General features: G+C 44.9%; 1 protein-coding gene across 3 annotated transcripts in view; it reads left to right on the plus strand.

The window, feature by feature from the left end:
- LOC118357505 (serine-rich coiled-coil domain-containing protein 2-like) overlaps nucleotides 1-18,532 on the plus strand; it is a 75,043-nt gene extending 56,511 nt beyond the window's left edge. For all 3 annotated transcript variants that reach the window (XM_035734656.2, XM_052478281.1, XM_052478280.1), the window contains exons 7-9: nucleotides 3,502-3,588; nucleotides 5,102-5,188; nucleotides 12,453-18,532. In XM_035734656.2, coding sequence (XP_035590549.2) covers nucleotides 3,502-3,588; nucleotides 5,102-5,188; nucleotides 12,453-12,620 — 342 coding nt within the window. In that variant the 3' untranslated portion in view covers nucleotides 12,621-18,532. The remainder of the gene's footprint in view (nucleotides 1-3,501; nucleotides 3,589-5,101; nucleotides 5,189-12,452) is intronic.
- The last annotated feature ends 1,597 nt before the right edge of the window (nucleotides 18,533-20,129 follow it).

The following is a 20,129-nucleotide window of genomic DNA, read 5'->3' on the forward strand; positions in this document are numbered from 1 at the left end:
ATTCTGCAGGCGCTGTGGAGTTTGTTGTTGATCATTGCTAGACAGCCTTTTTCAAGCCGTTTTAATTCAAAACTGTATCTAGTCCACTCAGGAACGAACATTCAACATCCTCTTGGTAAGAAACTCCAATGTATATTTGGCCTTGTATACTAGGTTATTGTCCTGCTGAAAGGTGAATTTGTCTCCCAGTGTCTGTTGGAAAGCAGACTGAACCAAGTCAAATGCTGCCTGTGCTTAGCTCTATTCCGTTTATTTTTATCCCCCCAAAAATCTCATTGCCAATAACTAACAAACTTATCCGTAACATGATGCAGCCACCACCATGCTTGAAAATATGAAGAGTTGAACTCAGTGATGTGTTGTTGGATTTTCCTCAAACACAACACTGTGATGCATGTTTTAAAATATTTCATTCTGTACAGGCTTCCTTCTTTTCACTCTGTCAATTAAGTTAGTATTGTGGAGTAACTGCAATGTTGTTGATCCATCCTCGGTTTTCTCCTTTGACAGCCATTTAAACTCTCACAGTTTTTAGGTGCCCTTTGCGAGGCACTGGAAAACGTCCCTGGTCTTTATGCTCGAAACTGTGTTTGAAATTCACTGCTCGACTGAAGGGACCTTACAATTGTCGGTATGTGTGAAGTACAGAGACGAGGTAGTCGTTCAAAAAAGTAATGTTAAACACTAGTATTCCACATAGATCCATGCAACGAATGTGACTTGTTAAGCACATTTTTGCTCTAAAATGTATTTAGGTTTGCCATAACAAGGGGTTGCTGACTCAAGACATTTCAGCTTTTAATGTTTTATTAATTTGTAAAAATGTACTAAAACAATGACTTTGATATTGTGTCACTGGCCTACACACAACGACCCACAATCTCAATTTAACCCATTTTTTAAAATTCAGGCTGTGACAACCAAATGTGGAATAAGTCAAGGGGTGTGAATACTTTCTGAGGGAACTGTTGGAAATAGGGTTCCATTTGGGATGCAGATATTGTTTTGGACATATCTGTGGTGTTAAGTTGGGACATAGTATCTCAGCCAGGAAATAGGGTTCCATTTGGGATGCAGATACTGTTTTGTACATAGTATCGCAGCCAGGAAATAGGGTTCCATTTGGGATGCAGATACTGTTTTGTACATAGTATCTCAGCCAGGAAATAGGGTTCCATTTGGGGTGGACATATCTGTGGTGTTAAGTTGGGACATAGTATCTCAGCCAGGAAGTAGGGTTCCATTTGGGATGCAGATACTGTTTTGGACATATCTGTGGTGTTAAGTTGGGACATAGTATCTCAGCCAGGAAGTAGGGTTCCATTTGGGATGCAGATACTGTTTTGGACATATCTGTGGTGTTAAGTTGGGACATAGTATCTCAGCCAGGGAGTTTAGGAGGAGAGTGACTGGCCACCAACATCTTCTGTGACATTTGGGGATCTTGTCCCTACGCTGTGTATAACAGTAGGCTCACCACAGTAACAACTGTTCAAAAGTAGTGCATTATATAGGGGATATGGTGCCATTTGAGACTATTCCAAGCCTGATAGCAGGGCTACTGCCCTCCTATCATTGATATATCTTTGCATCAAAACAGTGATTGTTCTTGTCCCACTGCAGTCCCGCAGGGCTATTGTCAACACTCGCATCATAGATTTACACGGCCCCATCCATGTCCCACAGACAATTATTATCTCGTGTGAAAATCTGACAGAATCAATGATGAAAGCAGACGATTTCCCCAACGCTCCAGCCACGATATCCAAGGCTGTGGTGAGATTTCGGATGCCGCTAAAGGCTAATGCGTCTCTGTCTGCGAGGGACGGGAGATAAATGTGGTGGCGATCGGAGCCGTCTGATTTGCGCGAGGCTGTTATTGGTTGACGCGCGGCTTGTTTTCTGGCCTACCGTTGAAAGCGCCTGTGGCGAGCAACGGGGAGCCAGAAGAGGAGACCGTGGGTACATTCCAAATGGCACCCTATTCCCTACACGGTGCACTACTTTTGACCTGGGCCCTATGACCCCTGGTCAAAAGTAGGGCACTATATAGGGAAAAGGGTGCCATTTGAAACAGCCCGACTCTGAAGGGAGCTGGACTGGACACACCGACTAGACAAATATTGGTGTGGATTTCATTGCATGTAGATTTGATTCTTCTTATTGTGTTCTTTTAACATTTCTCCCTCCTCGAACATATGTCTCCCAATTTATAGAAATATCATGATCTGGGTGGTGTCTGTGTCTACATGTCTGCAACGAATAAACCCCTTGTCTAAGGGTTCCACGTCACGATTGCAAATCTAATGTTCATCAGATCTCCGATCCAAAAACCTCAGAACTGAGTTCCGTTCGTGGACGCTGGGCAGTGTGGTCCAACTGAAAAGCAGCTTTGAGACTCCCTCCCGTCTATGCTCTGGGATGACACAACCCCTGGTAGACTTTTTCCACACTGATTCCTCTCATGATACGAAATCGTCCTCTTCTCCACAGCTCCGTCACACGTTTAGTAGCGCTAGTGGGTTGTTGAAATGTGGATTGTGTGACAATTTGTGTCAGAATAGCGTTCTTGAAAGCCTGATTTGACATAAAGAGCACTTTGAATGGAGCGACTGTAGCCCATGTCATTACTCATGCACTTTCTTCCTGACCTCTCTGTTGGTTGAAACGTTGCCATGGAAATGGCACAATCTCAATGTTAATGCAAAGAGGAACGATAACCTTGCGTCCCTAGACATCAAGACGTCTTAAAAGAACAATTGAAAGCGAGGAATGGTTTAGTGTAGGCATTAGGCCTATTTTGTAATTCATGTAAGAGCTTACGGCTGATCATTGGTTTCTTCATAGAAATATAAGGGATTAAAAAACAAAGTTCTGTGAACTGCTATTAACTGTTATTTTTGTTCGAGCTGCTATTAAAAAAGAGGGTTCTAGAAAAAGGCCATTGTCGTGGTAGGAACATACGGAAATCTCAGTGATCACTCTTTTCATTTTCACGGCTCTATCAAACTGAGGGTGTTCTCTAAAAATGGCCCTTGTCACTGTGTTAAATTGCACTTGATGCCTTCAAACTGCTGGCCCTCGCTAGCTCACTGAGCAGTGTGTGAGCACTCTGAGTGCTTTTGTTAGCTTGACACGCTAAAACCACTCCTGGCATCGTTTGGCCCGACCAGGGGGTGGATTGAAGGCGGTAGGAGATTTGTAGAATTAATTCAGTTCAGTGTGTAAGAGTCACGAAGATACAAAACGCAGCTATGATAATGTTGGGTTACAGTTCCTGTTGTTGGCGAGCCAGCCTTTAGCCTTCTGTTATAAGCCCTGCCACAGCCAAACACTGGCTCTTTATACCCCAAAAAAGAGTGCTCAAAGGTATATGGTAGTTGGCCAACATGAATATGACATTCTAGTCATATTTAACAGACACGCTCTCTCTGACATCTGAGTTAGCCGGCAATTCACAAGCCTAACATGAGCCGTGTATGTTTTGGTGTTCTTGTATAGATGGAGGATGGTAGTGATATGGACGACACTCTGATTCTGGATACCTTGAGTCCAGAATCCAGACGGGACCCAATTCAAGCTCGACAGGTAAGACCCACTGTTTAACACCGCACACACACACACAGTAGTAGGAAGTGTGCTGTCAAACAAACCCCGTGTATAGACAGTGGATTATGCCCATGTTATAGATGTTTGTCCAAGGCCCTGTTTGTCCTCGTGTTTTCAGTGCCCATCTTCTGTTTGTGTTCACATGGCCTGAGCGCTTTGGTTTGTTTTCCTTTTTGTCGTTTGTGTGCATACCCTGTTTCTGTCCGCTGTATGTTCTCCATTCTCAGGTTATCTTTGTTGCCGTGTCAGCTCTAGGTCTGTTTGTGTGTGTGTGTGTATGCTTGTTTGCCAGGCATATTACGTTTTTTGAACCTGGAATCCAATCTCCTGTTATTGTGTGTGTTTTATTGTGCGTGTTTGCAATTGACTGTGTGTTCAGGGGCACATTGCTTCTTTTTTTACCTTTTTTAATCTCTTGAAGGAGTCAAGTGTTCCTTCTCCTCTCGACATCACAATGGCCAAGTCTCAACCTCCTCCTGACCTAACCTGTAAACACTGCAAACCTGTGTACAGCTGGGCCAATGTTCTCTGGCTCTTCCAGCTTAGCCTTGCTCTCCCAGCATGTCTGTCTGGGGCAGTGGAGGGGGAGGAGGAGGGGGGAGATTAACCACCCTGAACCACAAAGACATTAAGGACCCTAACAACCTGGCAGAGCCCAAACCCACACCTCTCATCTCTATCCCTGAAAGCAAGCAGAGCCCTGCTGTACGATAGCATTGACATGGATGGTGAAGGCTCCAAAACGGGATCACCCTGAGTGCTGTCCATATTCTCTAGCATGCACTGTCACACAGAGAAGGGGGCATTGGCGCCAGCAGGCATTTACAATGCATTTCTGCGTTAAATTGTATAGCCATTTATACACACATTTTTTTCGGCCACGCAGGGACTGTGTGTGATTGTCTGGGCCGGAGTGCATGGAGTTTAGGGACCGGGGAAGGGAGTAGGTAGCGGCCGGGCCAGAGGGAGCCCGGCTGGGCTGGGAACTCATCAGAATGCAGCGTGTCTTTCTGGTCTTAGGGTTCCCGCTCTGTGTTTGGCTGAGGCCCATTAAAGCAGCAGGGTACCTCCATGGCGCTGAGCCTCTGATGTGCTGCCTTTGCCCACAGACCGAACTTATCATCACTCTCTCCCATCCCGACAGGTGTTTTGGATTCTCATTCGAGGGCATGTCCCCTTCTCCTTCGTCTTCTAGCTTTCCAAACATGCGCTCTCTCTCGCTCTCGCATTCACTGGCTCTCTCCATCTCTCCCTCCTGCAGGGAGACTTCACAGCCAGGTTCATGGTTTGTGACTCTGGCCCATGATCGGCTGATCGACCTCCCCCTCATTCCGTGCTATCCTCTGGATGAATTCACAAATTGGATTCTGGCTCAGATCTTGGCAGCCCTGCGGTGGACGGGTGGAAATGAGTCAGGAATAGAAATGTGTGTTTAAGGCCTTTAGGGGTCAAATAAATCCGTGCGACTGAACTGTCTTTGTTTGTGTTATAGGTGGAGGAGCTGTTGAAGGAGGTGCAGGAGCTGAGAGAGGAGCTGAGGAGTAAAGACCGGACCATTTCTCTGCTGACCCAGCAGATGGTATGAGCTTATTATTGTACAAATGTTGACGCCGGAAGTGCAAACTATTTCATCGCAGTGCACTTCCGCAGCTCCGACTTCCAACCTTTCTCACCCCGTTTTCATGTCACTCTTCTAGCTAGTCGCTACCACTGTGACCCATGCGCAGTAAGTGTTGTCAAACCCTAGGATTTTACCATCCTCTTCCAAACCCACAGCCCCTTCAGCCAGGTCACCCATTATACAAGCCAGTATTTGACGTCCATCTGTCTGAGGACATCTGGAGATGACTTGGAAACCGGCCACTAGGGGCAACAGTGAGCGCTGTTATCTTCAAGTAGGTTTCGGTTTTTCTCGGGTGTTGTGGGCTGGGATGGCGGATGGGCGTAAGCATCTGCCTCTGATTCCAAAGTTTGCAAGTTCGAATCCAGCAATAGAAAGTCCTTTTTGATATTTTTGTTTTAAGCCTATCCCAAACCTTTCAGAGTTGATGCCTAAACTTAATCTTAAACACTTCGAATTTTGACGTTTGAGAAACATGGATGAACGTCTAATTCTGACGTGAGAGCATGTTGGCCACTTATAGATCCAGCCACAGAGTGACATGTCCGCTCCTAGTAGTCTATAAGGCTCTTCTCTGCCATCCACTCACTGTGGGGATCATGAAGTAACTATGGGCTGCATAGGGCCAAACTGGGTCTATCCCGGGGCTGGTTCTGGTTCTGAGTCTGGGTGAAGACTTGAGAACTACAGGAGCAGCTTCTCATGTTACTTTGGACCTAGTGTGGGAGAGAGCTGTACTTGTTTCCATGCCTGGATGTGTCTTCCAGGGCCTGAGCCACTCCAGCTAACTGTTACTGCCCCGGAGGTAGAGTGGGAAGAGGGCTATCATTATCGGACCTGTCCTGTGTGGGTAGTGTGGCTCTTACTCTGTGGGTAGATCTGTGAAATTACACTTCACCTTGCTTGGAATAATGTCTCTCATTGTGGCTCTCTTATCCTCTCTCTCTCTCGCTGTTGTCAGTTTTTCTGTCTCTCTCTACACTGAGTATTGAAAACAGCTCTTTCCATGACATACACCAGATGAATCCAGGTAAAAGCTATGATTCCTTATTGATGCCACTTGATAAACCCACTTCAATCAGTGGAGATGAAAGGGAGGATAGATATTTAACTGTTGAGACAATTGAGACATGGGTTGTGTATGTGTGCCATTGAGGGTGAATAGACAAAATATTTAAGCGCTTTTGAACAGGCTGTGGAAGTCGGTGTCAACTGCAACGCTGCGGGGTTTCCCGTGTGTATCAAGAATGGCCCACCACCCAAAAGGACGTCCAGCCAACGTGACACAACTGTGGGAAGCATTGGAGTCAACATGGGTCAGCATCCCTGTGGAACGCTTTTTGTGTCCGTGTCAAGTTTCAACTGAACAACACGCTTGAATAGTCTGCCCCTGACCATGCAACACTTGTGCAACTCAATATTAGGAAGGTGTTCCTACCGTTTGGCAAACACTGAGTATCTTTCTCTTTTTCTCGGTCTCTCTATCTCTCTGGGATCTTTTCCAGCTCCCATGCCTGATCAAACTGAATGAAAATGAATGTTGAGCTTCTGTAAATGTCTTATTGATTGAGACTTACTGCTTTAATTAGACTTTTATTTATTGACCCCCCACCCACACTTTGTTAATTTCATGGTGCTGTTTTGATGCTCTTTACATGTTATTTGTTAAACTTTTTTTCACCCCTTGTGATTAACATTGCAACATTGCGTCCCGAAGTAGCTACTGCATCATGTGACTCCATACTCTGTATCATCCAGTTATTTACCAGCATCATTTCAAGTACCCTGAAATCTACCTTTTACATGACCATATCACAGATATGCTATTTAAGTTGAATGATCTACCTTCTGTTTTGATATCATCTTCTCTCTACAACCCTACTTCAAGCCGTGCATTCGTATTGTTAGGGGGTGGATCAGCTTTAATATTGCAGATTGATTGTGGCTTCCATCAGTATAATTGTCTGCATCATTTCCAATCCTCTTTTTTTATTTATTTATTTTTTATTCTATTTTTGTTTTTGTAACTATGTAAAATTATATATTTTCCCCTAAACCTACCATACCTCCCCTAATTGGAGTAAACTAATGGACAACTTTATTTTATTTTATTGAATATCCGAAACATACAATATACTTGCAGTGAAGCCGCTCAACAACTACACCACACCGGTCATCCAACAGACTCCCATTCAGAGCAACACACAGAAGTATCCAGGGTCAACGCCCTGCTCAAGGGCACCTCGACAGATGTTCCACCAGGCCAAAAAAACGGAGACCCGAACTCTCCAAGACCCCCCCCACACACAGTTCCCCAATAGCCGTCCCTCAACCATTCGAGACCCCCAAAGAAAAAAATGAATGCAATGAATTCCAATCCCCACCCCCAAGAACCCCCCCAATGCATCAACAACCAAGAAAAAAAAGAAAACGGCAAACAACAATGCAAGAAAAAAAAAAGGACATCAAGGACAACTAAAATCCTAACAGCAATGCCAACTGTATATGTTTGAATGCCTGTCTGGCACTACGTTGTGTGTGTGTGTGTGTGTGTGTGTGTGTGTGTGTGTGTGCGTGTGCGTGTGTACAAACACCTGCACGGCATCAGCCTCAGGCAAACCGGGATTAGCTGAAAAAAACACTACTCCTCAAACGTTTTATTACGTTTTATTTTGACTTATCTTTGACCATCATTCTATCTCCTGCACAGCAACTCCACTCCCACTTGTTTCCAATTGCACATCCCAACCCTAAGCCCATCCCACCTATCTCTGCTGGACACCCTCTTCGGAATTCTACTCAACATATATATCTTTCAACTATTCCGTGAGATTTAACGTGTCATTTCAATCGGTCTAATAATCGAATGTAATCCCACAAATTGCGATAACTCTTAGGCTTCTACTTCCTGCTTTAACATACTATATACATTTTATGGACACAGTTTACAATAGTGATCTTTTGTTTTTAGTCCCATCCTTCAGCTCCACTCAACCCCTCCCATCTATCTCAGAACACATGCAGTTTTGATTTCTATTTGCCATATATTTTTCAACTGTGCTGTGATGTTTCACAAAGTCCTGAACATTTCTATTCAACCTATTGTAAATTTAAAGACACAATAACGCTTGGCAAAAAATGTATTATTAATCGATTTGACGATGACTTTTTAAATCACCCAGCAGTGCTATTTGCAGAGTTCGCTCCAGGTAAATATTGCCATTCCTGAACCTGTGACCAAAAACAAGCTACGTATGGACAGTACCAAAACAAATGATCTAAGGAGTCTGTCTCCTCACAGCAAAATATGCAGAGCTGGGATGATTGTATTCCCCATATACAGTGCCTTTGGCAAGTATTAAGAGTTTCTCCACATTTTGTTAGGTTGCAGCCTTATTCTAAAATGTATGAAATAGTTTTTTTGCCCCTGATGAATCGAAACACAATACACCATAGTGACAATGCAAAGCTATAAGCTTGGCACACCTGTATTTGGGGAGTTTCTCCCATTCTTCTCTACAGATCCTCTCAAGTTCTGTCAGGTTGGATGGGGAGTGTTTGCTGCACAGCTATTTTCAGGTCTCTCCAGAGATGTTCAAATCTGGGCTCTGGCTGGGCCCCTCAAGGACATTCAGAGACTTGTCCCGAAGCCACTCCTGCATTGTCTAAGCTATGCTTATGAGACACCTTTGCTTTGAGACTCAAAATTGAGGTCCGCTGCATCCTGTTTCCATTGATCATCCTTGATGTTTCTACAACTTGATTGGAGTCCACCTGTGGTACGTTCAATTGATTGGAAATTATTTGGAAAGGCACACACCTGTCTAAATATGGTCCCTGAGTTGACGGTGCATGTCAGAGCAAAAACCAAGCCATGAGGTCGAAGGAATTGTCTGTAGAGCTCCGAGACAGGATTGCGTCGAGGCACAAATCTGGAGAAGCGTTTCAAAAGATGTCTGCAGCATTGAAGGTCCCCAAGAACATAGTGGCCTCCATTCTTAAATGGAAGAAGTTTGGAATCACCAAAACTCTTCCTAGAGCTGGCCGCCAGGCCAACTGAACAATCTGAGGAGAAGGGCCTTGGTCAAGGAGGTGACCAAGAACCCAATGGTCACTCTGACAGAGCTCCAGAGTTCCTCTGTGGAGATAGGAGATTCTTCCATCTCTGCAGCATTCTAACAATTATGCCTTTATGATAGTGGACAGATGAAAGATACTCTGCAGTAAATTACATCCGCTTGGAGTTTGCCAAAGGGCACTTAAAGGACTCTGACCATGAATCAAGACTTTCTGGTGTGATGAAATCAATTGAGTCTTTTGCCTGAATGCCAAGCGTCACATCTGGAGGAAACCTGGCACCATCCCTACGGTGAAGCATGGTGGTGGCAGCATCATGTTGTGGGGTTGTTTTTCAGCGTCAGGGACTGGGAAACTAGTCAGGATCGAGGCGAAGATGAACAGCGCAAAGTTCAGAGATCCTTGGTGAAAACCTGCTCCTGAGCACTCAGGACCTCAGAATGGGGTGAAGGTTCACTTTCCAACAGGACAACGACCCTAAGCACACAGCCAAGACAACGCAGGAGTGGCGTCGGGACAAGTCTCAATGTCCTTGAGTGGCCCAGCCAGAGCCCGAACTTGAACCCGATCCAACAACTCTGGAGAAACCTGAAAATGGCTGCGCAGCGACGCTCCCCATCCAACCTGACAGAGCTTGAGAGGATCTGCAGAGAAGAATGGGAGAAACTCCTCAAATACAGGTGTGCCAAGTTTGTAGCGTCACACCCAAGAAGACTCAAAGCTGTAATCTCTGCCAAAGGTGCTTCAACAAAGTACTGAATAAAGGGTTTGAATACTTATGTTTCTGTTTTTTAATTTTAATACATTTGCAAAAATAACTAAACCAGTTTTTGCTATGTCATTATAGGGTACTGTGTGTAGATTAAGGGGGGGAGTGGGGGTTGTAAGGTTGTAATGTAACAAAATGTGGAAAATATCGAGTGGTCTGAATACTTTCCGAATGTATATTATGTCTAAAAAAAAGTACGTTATAATTTCTTCTGTCCTGATTTTAAAAGCCATGCATTCCTAGCAACAAAGTTCCACAGACCATTTATTGATACATGATTTAAGGCTAATATTCTTTATTGCTAGAATCAGCCTTGATGCATGATTCAGGCCCAGAGGAGCTGTTGAGGCAGCAGTGGAGATTCATTACACAGCTCTCTCTTTCCTGCTAATTTCACCTTTTTGATGTTGAACCAGCTTATCAACCAACAGAGCACCGTTTTTATTTCAGGGAATCATGTTGGAATCCTGTTGGTGTATTTCAGCATGCCATAGCTGATATTCTTTATGGCTGGAATCAGCCCGGATGCATGATTCCAGGTCCAGAGGAGCTGTGGAGGCAACCGGGGGATTCATTATTATTTCTTCACCACAGGAACACACCTCTCGCTCTCTTACACTCTCTCCTGCTAATATCACATTTGAAGTTGAACTAGCGTATCGATCAAAATAGAGCAATGTTTTATTTCAGGGACTCATCCTCCTGTTGGTAGTATGCAGACACAACGGGGAGTTGGAGCCTGGACAGACCCTGATTTGGTAGTGCTTGTAGTCCTCTCCTTTACAATAACACGTACACTGTTTTAATAGTTCAATCATTTCTGGGAGAGTTTCCACCCTCGACGCTAAGCGCCACAGTGATTGAAACGTTGCTATTCATTGTGGAAGCATTCAAACACTTGCGCCTCATACTGTAGGGCAGCGGCGTCAAACTCATTCCATTTTGTCCTCTTTTTTCTTATTATTACTTGTGTTCCTAACTAATCAATGCCCTTAATTGATCAATCAAGTGCAAGTGAAAACCGGCACCCCCTTGGCCCTCCGCGGAATGAGTTTGATACCCGTGCCGTAGTGTCTCTGATGTGCATACTCTCTTTACTGTTTGTGAAAGGGTTTGCTTTTGTGAAAGCATATGGCTGTTTTAAGATGGCCATGTTGGAAGGTGCTTTCAGTCCTCGCACTAGCTTTAAGAGTGGAGCGTCCGTCAGTCTCCGCTTGCATTTCCTGGAGTCTATAAGTCCTTAAGAGGCCTATAATTGTTTGCGTAGGTAATTGTATGCATGTAATCAGAACGATGAGAGTGACGTATGGGGATGAAAGGTTGTGTGTATGTGTTTTAAAAAGAGCCCTGGGGTTTTGAAGAATGCTTGAAAGAGTACAAACACAAAGCTAGTCTGTCCGGTCCTAGAATAGGTCATGGAAGATGAGGGAGTCCTAAGAGTGAACACTGCTACCGTACCGGTACATGATGATTTAGAGTGGCTGTGGCTTCGGCGTCTCAACTGTCCTCTGTGTGTGCCGTCTGCGTGTTAGTCTGCATCTGCTTTTCTGTGTGTGTGTGTGTGTGTGTGTGTGTGTGTGTGTGTGTGTGTGTGTGTGTGTGTGTGTGTGTGTGTGTGTCATACTCGGGCCACAGCCAAAGGCCACCCTTGCTCTCCTCTCCTCTGAGGTTGTGAGATGAAGAACATTGCAGGGTTTTATTTGTCTTCTGGGCTGTGGGGTGTTTTCTTTGGGTAATAAAAGGGCTGTTGTTGCAGGCTTGTTTCGAGTGGGGCAGAAGTGTTCATACTGCTCATTGCTCCTGAGTGTCCCTGGCCTAAACAGAGGGCTAGAGACCGGCATGGTATGAGCGTACACAATGAAGCCGACACACTCATTGCCGTTTATGGCCTTGTTACACTTCTACTATAAATGTTATAAAAGGTTCTGTCGTCTCACTTTTTGTTTTGATGATATTTTATATGATCGCTCATATTTTTTTCTAGCCCTGATTTGGGTGTTTGTTTGTCATCTTGTCCCCAACACCCTGGTCATTAAAGAAGTACTCCGACAGATAATTACGATTTTAGGAATCTTAATTCTTGTAATTAAAAATGTTTATTTACACACATGCAACCAACTCAAAACACACACTGCACCGGCAACTTTTCTTGGCAACTCAATTCAGTTTGCAACGAACCAATAGGCCTACATGATTGACCTGAATGATATTGTATTGGTATCTGTGTGTAGCTTCAACTGAATGACTCTCTTGAATAGGCGACCCCTGAAACTCCATTCGGAACTAACAAACAACATGATTGAACTGAATGACAGTGTGTTAGTGTCTATGTGAAGTTTCAACTGAATGACGTGTGTGTCTCTCTCTCTTGATTAGGATGTTCCTGTCAAGGCCACGAGATGCCACTGCCAGCAGTACAGTCCACCTGGAAGAGATGTGGAAAGAGTGGCGGTGACCTACCATGACAAGGCCACACAGACTCCACCATGGAGGGGACATGCTGTGAGTGCTGCTTCCTGTATGTCTCAGAGAGAGAGAGAGTGAGCGAGTGTCCATCCCACTGTCATGTCCTGGTCATATTTACTGTTGAGCACTTGACTTTTGACATTTTTTTTTGTTTGATTCTCACCGTGCAAGTGTTCTCTATTCCAAGTCATACCTCTGTAGGAGCTGTGAAACGTTTATAGCCGTTTTAAAGCTCTATAACATATATACGGTATATTCGGCAGTGTTTAGACCTATTGACTTTTTCCACATTTTGTTACAGTCTTATTTAAAAATGTATTACATAGTTGTTTCCCCTCAATCTACACACAATGACAAAGCAAAAATGTTTTTTTTTAAATTATTTTCTTAAACTGAAATATCACATTTACATTATTATTCAGGCCCTTTACTCAGTATTTTGTTGACGTACCTTTGGTAGAGATTGTAGATGACGCTAAAAGCTTGGCACACCTGTATTTGGTGTTATTCCCATTTCGCTCAGCAGAGCCTCTCAAGCTCTCAGGTTGGATGGGGAGCATTGCTGCGCAGCTATTTTCAGGTCTCTCTAAAGATGTTCGATCGGGTATAAGTCCGGGCTCTGGCTAGGGCCACTCAAGGACATTCAGACACTTGTCCCGCAGCCACTCCTGTGTTGTCTTGGCTGTGTGCTTAGGGTTGTTGCCCTGTTGGAAGGTGAACCTTCGCCCCAGTCTGAGGTCCTGAGCTCTCTGCAGCAGGTTTTCATCAAAGATTTGCCTTTATTTGGCTTCGTTCATCATTGCCTTGATCCTGACTAGATTCCCAGTCCCAGCCGCTGAAAAACATCCCCACAGTATGATGTTGCCACCACCATGCTTCACCGTAGGGATGATGCCAGGTTTCCTCCAGACGTGACGCTTGGCATTGAGGCCAAATAGTAAAATGTTGGTTTCATCAGACTTGTTTCTCTTGGTCTGAGTGTCTTTTGGTGCCTTTTGACAAACTCCAAGCGGGCTGTCATGTGCCTTTCACTGAAGAGTGGCTTCCGTCTGGCCACTCTACCATAAAGGCCTAATTGGTGGGGTGCTGCAGAAATGGATGTCCTTCTGGAAGGTTCTCCCATCTCCACAGAGGAACTCTGGAGCTCTGTCAGATTGACCATCGGCTTCTTGGTCACCTCCCTGACCAAGGCCCTTCTCCTCATATTGCTCCGTTTGGCAGGGCGGCCAGCTCTGGTAAGAGTTTGGTGGTTCTTCCTTTTAAGAATTAGGGAGGCCACTGTGTTCTTTGACCTACAATGCTGCAGACATTTTTCGGTACCCTTTCTCAGATCTGTGCCTCAACATAATCCTGTCTTGGAGCTCTACGGACAATTCCTTTGACCTCATGGCTTGATTTTTGCTCTGACATGCACTGTCAACTCTGAGACCTTTATATAGACAGGTGTGCACCTTTCCAAATCATCAATCAATTGAATTTACCTCAAGTAGACTCCAATCAAGTCATAGAAACATCTCAAGGATGATCAATGGAAACAGGATGCAGCTGAGCTCAATTTTGTGTCTCATAGCAAAGGGTCTGAATAAAAATCCCAAAACCTGTTTTTACGTTGTCGTTATGCGGTATTGTGTGTAGCTTGCTGAGGATTTATTTTAATTTAATACATTTTAGAATAAGGCTGTAATGTAACAAAATATGGAAAAAGTCAAGGGGTCTGAATACTTTCCCGAAGGCAATGTATAACTTTATACTGTAGCTGCTGGAGGACCCCTAACAGAGACTTAGCTAGGTAGGTGTCATCTTTTTACTCTGGCTCTGGTCAAGCCAAGCAGCCAGGAGTCTCTGGCCTCTGCCACTTGGACAGACAGCATGTTTCAACAGTAAGGCAGCCTGGGGGCCTGTTGGAGCAGGATGTTGCGTGGGCTGAACAATGCCAGTTTAGAGGGATGACTGGGCCCATGGGCCCCCCCCTTGCTCCTGTCTCCTAAGCAGGCTGCCAGTGTGTTTGGCTGCGTAGTGGCCTGCCTGTCTGGTACACTACTGCTATCTTTCTGTGTTCTCTGATGAAACAGGGCCTCAGCCCTCCCTGGGCAGCATAAATCACAGGACTATCACTAATGACAAACAATAAATGCATATCCAGGGGGTTGGCTGCCCTTTAGTTTGCCTGGCCCAAATAAACCAAGGGCACCTCCAAGCCCAGCGCAGAACAAAGTAGCACCGTCAATAACATGGCAATCGCTTTTTCACGCCGCTAGCCGCCCCGTGATGGACAGGCTTGTTGGGTTAAGCAGCTTTAGATTTAAAAAAGGCGGCTCCGCTTGAAATATGCGCTCCAGTAACGCAGCACAGGGGTCTCATTTTTGCACCTTGCCAAAGGACACCAGCATATCAGCATATACCGGTGAGAGGCGCCATGAGGTGGGAGGCATGGTGCTCAGTCATAGACACCCACACCCGGTGGCGGCGCACTTCTGGTCATTTTTGTATCCCGCCATGATTTGGATTCATTCACCCGCCTGCTTTGCGGTTTTGGAGTAAGGTGTGGATGGGAAACTGTAGGAAAATTGGTTCGGTTCAGATTTACAGCTTGGGTTTGTACTTCACCTGAAGAAGGTAATGGACAAGTTGTACCTGGTTGTGTGCAGGGAGTGGGGTGATGGAGGGGACGGGGGGTGGCTTTGGTGCTGGGACTAGGGCAGGAAACATGCGTTTCCGGGGTGCAAGAGGAGATAAGAGGACGGTCGAGGCTGTGGTGGCGTTCACCAAGGCACATACCTTACGCCACTCTAATTTGAATTCGCCAGCGTTCAGATGTTCAGACACACAAGTGCCCATCAGCAAACAGATAAGTCAGGTGCCACCGAAATGAAAGCCTTTCCCGTCGTCTTTAATTGTTTCTCCTTTGTATCTAACCGCTGCAGTTTTGTTTGAAGGGGAAACGTGATAGCCCTGACATTTCATTTTTCAATTATGAGGGAAACGGTGACAATATTCTCCCCGCTGTCTCAAGATAAAGGAAAGTGTAGCGTGTGAGCGTCAGCACACAAACAAACAATCAATCAAGCAAGCCGACAGAGGCATAATGACAGTGGCTTGAGAGTATCTCTGTCTCAAAGGCACGGGATTCCTCACACCATGCTGTCTCTTAGTGCTGAACTCCAATCATAGTATTTCTAGCTCAAATCCATCTAATTGTATTTGTCACATGCTTTGTAGACAACCGGTGTAGACTAACAGTGAAATGCGGGCCCTTCCCAACAATGCAGAGAGAGAGAAAATGGTAATAACACGTAATAATACAAATAATTATAAATACAGACTAAGAACTTGGCTATATACATGGGTTACCAGTAGCGAGTCGATGTGCAGGGGTACGAGGAAATTGAGTTAGATACGTACATATAACTAGGAATACAGTGACGAGGCATCAGGATAGACCGTAGCAGCAGTGTACGTGAAGAGTCAATGAAGATAGTTTACCAAATAGGACTATTTAGCAGAATTATGGCTAGGGGGTAGAAGCTGTTCATGGTCCTGTTGGTTCCAGACTTTTTAGGGTCATCCGCTGACACTGCCTGGTATAGAGGTCCTGGCTGACAGGGAGCTCGGCCCCAGTGAAGCACTACCCTCTGTAGCGCCTTGCGGTCGGATGCCAAGCAGTTGCCATACCAAGTGGTGATGCAGCCAGTCAAGATGCTCTCAATGTTGCAGCTGTAGAACTTTTTGGAGGATCTGAGGGCCCATCCTAAATCTTTTCAGTCCACTTCAGGGGAAGAGGTGTTGTTCCCGCTTGACGACTGTGTTGTTGTGTGTGAACCATGATAGATCCTTAGTGATGTGGATACCGAGGAACTTGAAGTTCTCAAACCGCCCCACCGCAGCCCTGTCGATGTGAATGGGGGTGTGCTCGGCCCTCCGTTTCCTGTAGTCCAGGATCAGATCCTTTTTGTCTTGCTAATGTTGAGGGAGAGGTTGTTGTCCTGGCACCCCACTGCCAGATAGATCTCTGATTGTCGTCAGTGGTCAGGCCTACCACCACTTCCGTATTGGGTACTTCCTGTTTGAGTTTTTGCTTGTAAGCAGGAATCCAGAGGATAGAATTATGGTCAGATTTGCCAAATGGCGATTGAGGGAGAGCTTTATATCTGTCTCTGTGTGTGTGGAGTATAGGTGATCTAGAGTTGTTTTGCCTTGTTTTGCCTTGCTGCACAGGTGACATGCTTGAAGAAATTTGGTAAGACATATTTCAGTTTTCCTGCATTAAAATCGCCGTCCACTTGGCGCGTCGTTTTTGATTGGACAGGCATTAAGGTATTCATTTACTGTTCGATTGAACGTTAGAATGGGAAAACTTAAGCGATTGAGTGTGTGGTATGATCATCCTGTGCCAGGCGCACCGGTTCCAGTCTCTCAGAAATGGCCGGCCTCCTGGGTTTTTCACACAACAGTGTCTAGGGTTTACGGGGAATGGCGCGACAAACAAAAAACATCCAGTCCGTGGCAGTCCGGACAGTTGATGTTGATGAGAATGGCATGACTCGTTCAGGGTAACAGGCGGGCCACAAACAGACAAATAACGGCGCAGTACAACAGTGTTTTGCAGAACAGTATCTCGGAATGCACAACTCGTCGGCCCTCGTCACGGACGGGCTATTGCAGCAGACGACCACACCGGGTTCCATTCCTATCAACTAAAAAGAAGAAAGCGACTCAAGAGGGCAGATGATCACCAAACCTGTACAATTGAGTACTGGAAAAACATTGCCTGGTCCAACGAATCCGGATCCTGTTGTGTCATGATGATGGCAGAGTCAGGATTTGCCGTGAGCAGCATTAGTCCATGGCCCCATTCTGCCTGGTGGCAACGGTATATGCTGCTGGTGCTGGTGTAATGGTGTGGGTAATGTTTTCCTGGCACACTTTAGGTCCCTTGATACCAATTGAGCAATGTTTCCATGCCCCAAAGAATTCAGCCTGTTCTGTAGGCAAAGGGGGGTCCAACCCGGTACTAGATGCGTGTCAGTAGCAATCTTCATTCAAATCAAGGTTAGTGATCGCTGTTCTGAAATCCAGAAAGTCTTTTCATTACAAGAAACAATGGCATAAACATTATGTACAGAAAAGTTCAGATCAGCGCAAATAAACACACAATATAACGGAATTGGCCAGGAGCCCGTAAAACGGTGGCTATCCAATGTGTCTTTGGTTCCCTCTGTGAAACTGTCTCTCCCGCATCCCCGTGTGACAGGCTTGATGGACCAATGGAAATGACAAGATTGTCTTTGCGGTGTGTGTGATGTCACAAAGTCAAGTCGGTATACTGCCTATCAGGCTGTATGTATTCAGAAACGCAAGGGAAAATGTTCCTCATTGTCACAGCTACACCGGTTTACCATGGTAACGGTTTTTAGAGCAATAAGGTTTTTTCTCTCTAAGAAAAACCGATCCCTAGCGGATTAGTCATAGTCCTACTAATCAATACTGATAAATGGAACAGGCAACAGTGTCTTGGAGAAATACTGATGGTGTGTTAGAGAGAAAGAGTGACGAAAGAGGGGGAGGGTTGAGAGAGGCGACATTGTATTGAGCTCGAGAAATTATGCTGTCTATCCAGACTGCAGAGAAACTGGCATCGACCATAATGAGCACAATTGATCTGTAGTGTCAGTTCACAAATAACGCATCCCTACCCCCCCCCTAAAGCAAAGGTAAACTCAACACCCAACCAATCCCCTCTCACTGAGCCTCTTGCAGCTTCAATAACAGTACCTATCACTGTCATGTCAGGTAGCTATGAGTTTAGAGGTGACCCTAGTCTACATTTCTCATCTTCCTCCCCCATGTCAAATCACTCCCTGGCAGGTGTGTCTGAACCGGTGGAGGGTGAGTGTGATTGTATTGTACAGGGAGACATCGCAGGCACCCTGTCTGGGGATGGACTGAGAGACGAGTGGCGTCACATTAGTGTGGGTGTAGCAATGGGGGAATAGGCTGGTGGCTACACCCCATCCCAGCATATTTTCTCAGTTTGAGGCGCTGGAGAAATGTCTATCTCAACTAATTTCCCCCCCCCCCCAGCCTCCCTGGTCCTCGTGTCTGAGTGTCCTGTCTTTTGAGAGTATGGTGCTCTAATCTACAGCGCCTTCAGGAATTATTCATACCCCTTGACTTATTCCACATGTTGTTGTTACAGCCTAAATTCAAAATGTATTAAATATATATTTTCCCACCCATCTACACACACTACCCCGTAATGACAGAGTGAAATACAGAAATGTAATTTACCTAAGTATTCATACACCTCTGCTAATATCCTCCAAATTGAGCTCAGGTCCATCTAATTACCTTTGATCACCCTTGTCAATACAACTTGATGGTAGTCCACCTGTGGGACATTCAGTTGTTTGAACATGATTTTAGAAAGAAACACCTGTCAATAGAAGTTCCCACAGTTGACAGTGCATGTCAGAGCAGAAACTAGACCATGAAGTCCAAGGAACTGGAGCTACCGGGCAAGAAGGACCTTGGTCCGTGAGGTGACCAAGAACCCAATGATCACTCTGACAGAACTACAGAGTTCCTATGCTGAGATGGGAGAACTTGCCAGAAGGACAACCGTCTCTACAGCACTTCACAAATCTGGGCTTTATAGGAAATGCCAGATGGATGCCACTCCTGAGAAAAAGGCACATGGCAGCATGTGAAGAAAAAAGGCATGTGAAGAAGAAAAAAGGCATGTGAAGAAGAAAAAAAGGCATGTGAAGAAGAAAAAAAGCATGTGGAGAAGAAAAAAAGCATGTGAAGAAGAAAAAAAGGCATGTGGAGAAGAAAAAGGCATGTGGAGAAGAAAAAAAGGCATGTGAAGAAAAAAAGCATGTGGAGAAGAAAAAAAAAGCATGTGAAGAAGAAAAAAGCATGTGGAGAAGAAAAAAGCATGTGAAGAAGAAAAAAGGCATGTGGAGAAGAAAAAGGCATGTGGAGAAGAAAAAAGGCATGTGAAGAAGAAAAAAGGCATGTGAAAAGAAAAAAAAGCATGTGAAGAAGAAAAAAAAGGCATGTGGAGAAGAAAAAAAGGCATGTGAAGAAGAAAAAAAGGCATGGGGAGAAAAAAAAAAGGCATGTGGAGAAGAAAAAAAGGCATGTGGAGAAGAAAAAAAGGCATGTGAAGAAGAAAAAAGGCATGTGAAGAAGAAAAAGGCATGTGAAGAAGAAAAAAGGCACGTGAAGAAGAAAAAAGGCACGTGGAGAAGAAAAAAGGCATGTGGAGAAGAAAAAAGCATGTGGAGAAGAAAAAAGGCATGTGAAGAAGAAAAAAGGCATGTGAAGAAGAAAAAAAAGGCATGTGAAGAAGAAAAAAGGCATGTGAAGAAGAAAAAAGGCATGTGAAGAAGAAAAAAGGCATGTGAAGAAGAAAAAAGGCATGTGAAGAAGAAAAAAAAGGCATGTGAAGAAGAAAAAAGGCATGTGGAGAAGAAAAAGGCAGAAAAAAGGCATGTGGAGAAGAAAAAGGCATGTGGAGAAGAAAAAAGGCATGTGGAGAAGAAAAAGGCATGTGGAAGAAAAGGCATGTGAAGAAAAAAAAGG

This window comes from Oncorhynchus keta, chromosome 24 (assembly GCF_023373465.1).
Source record: "Oncorhynchus keta strain PuntledgeMale-10-30-2019 chromosome 24, Oket_V2, whole genome shotgun sequence".
Lineage (NCBI taxonomy): Eukaryota > Metazoa > Chordata > Actinopteri > Salmoniformes > Salmonidae > Oncorhynchus > Oncorhynchus keta.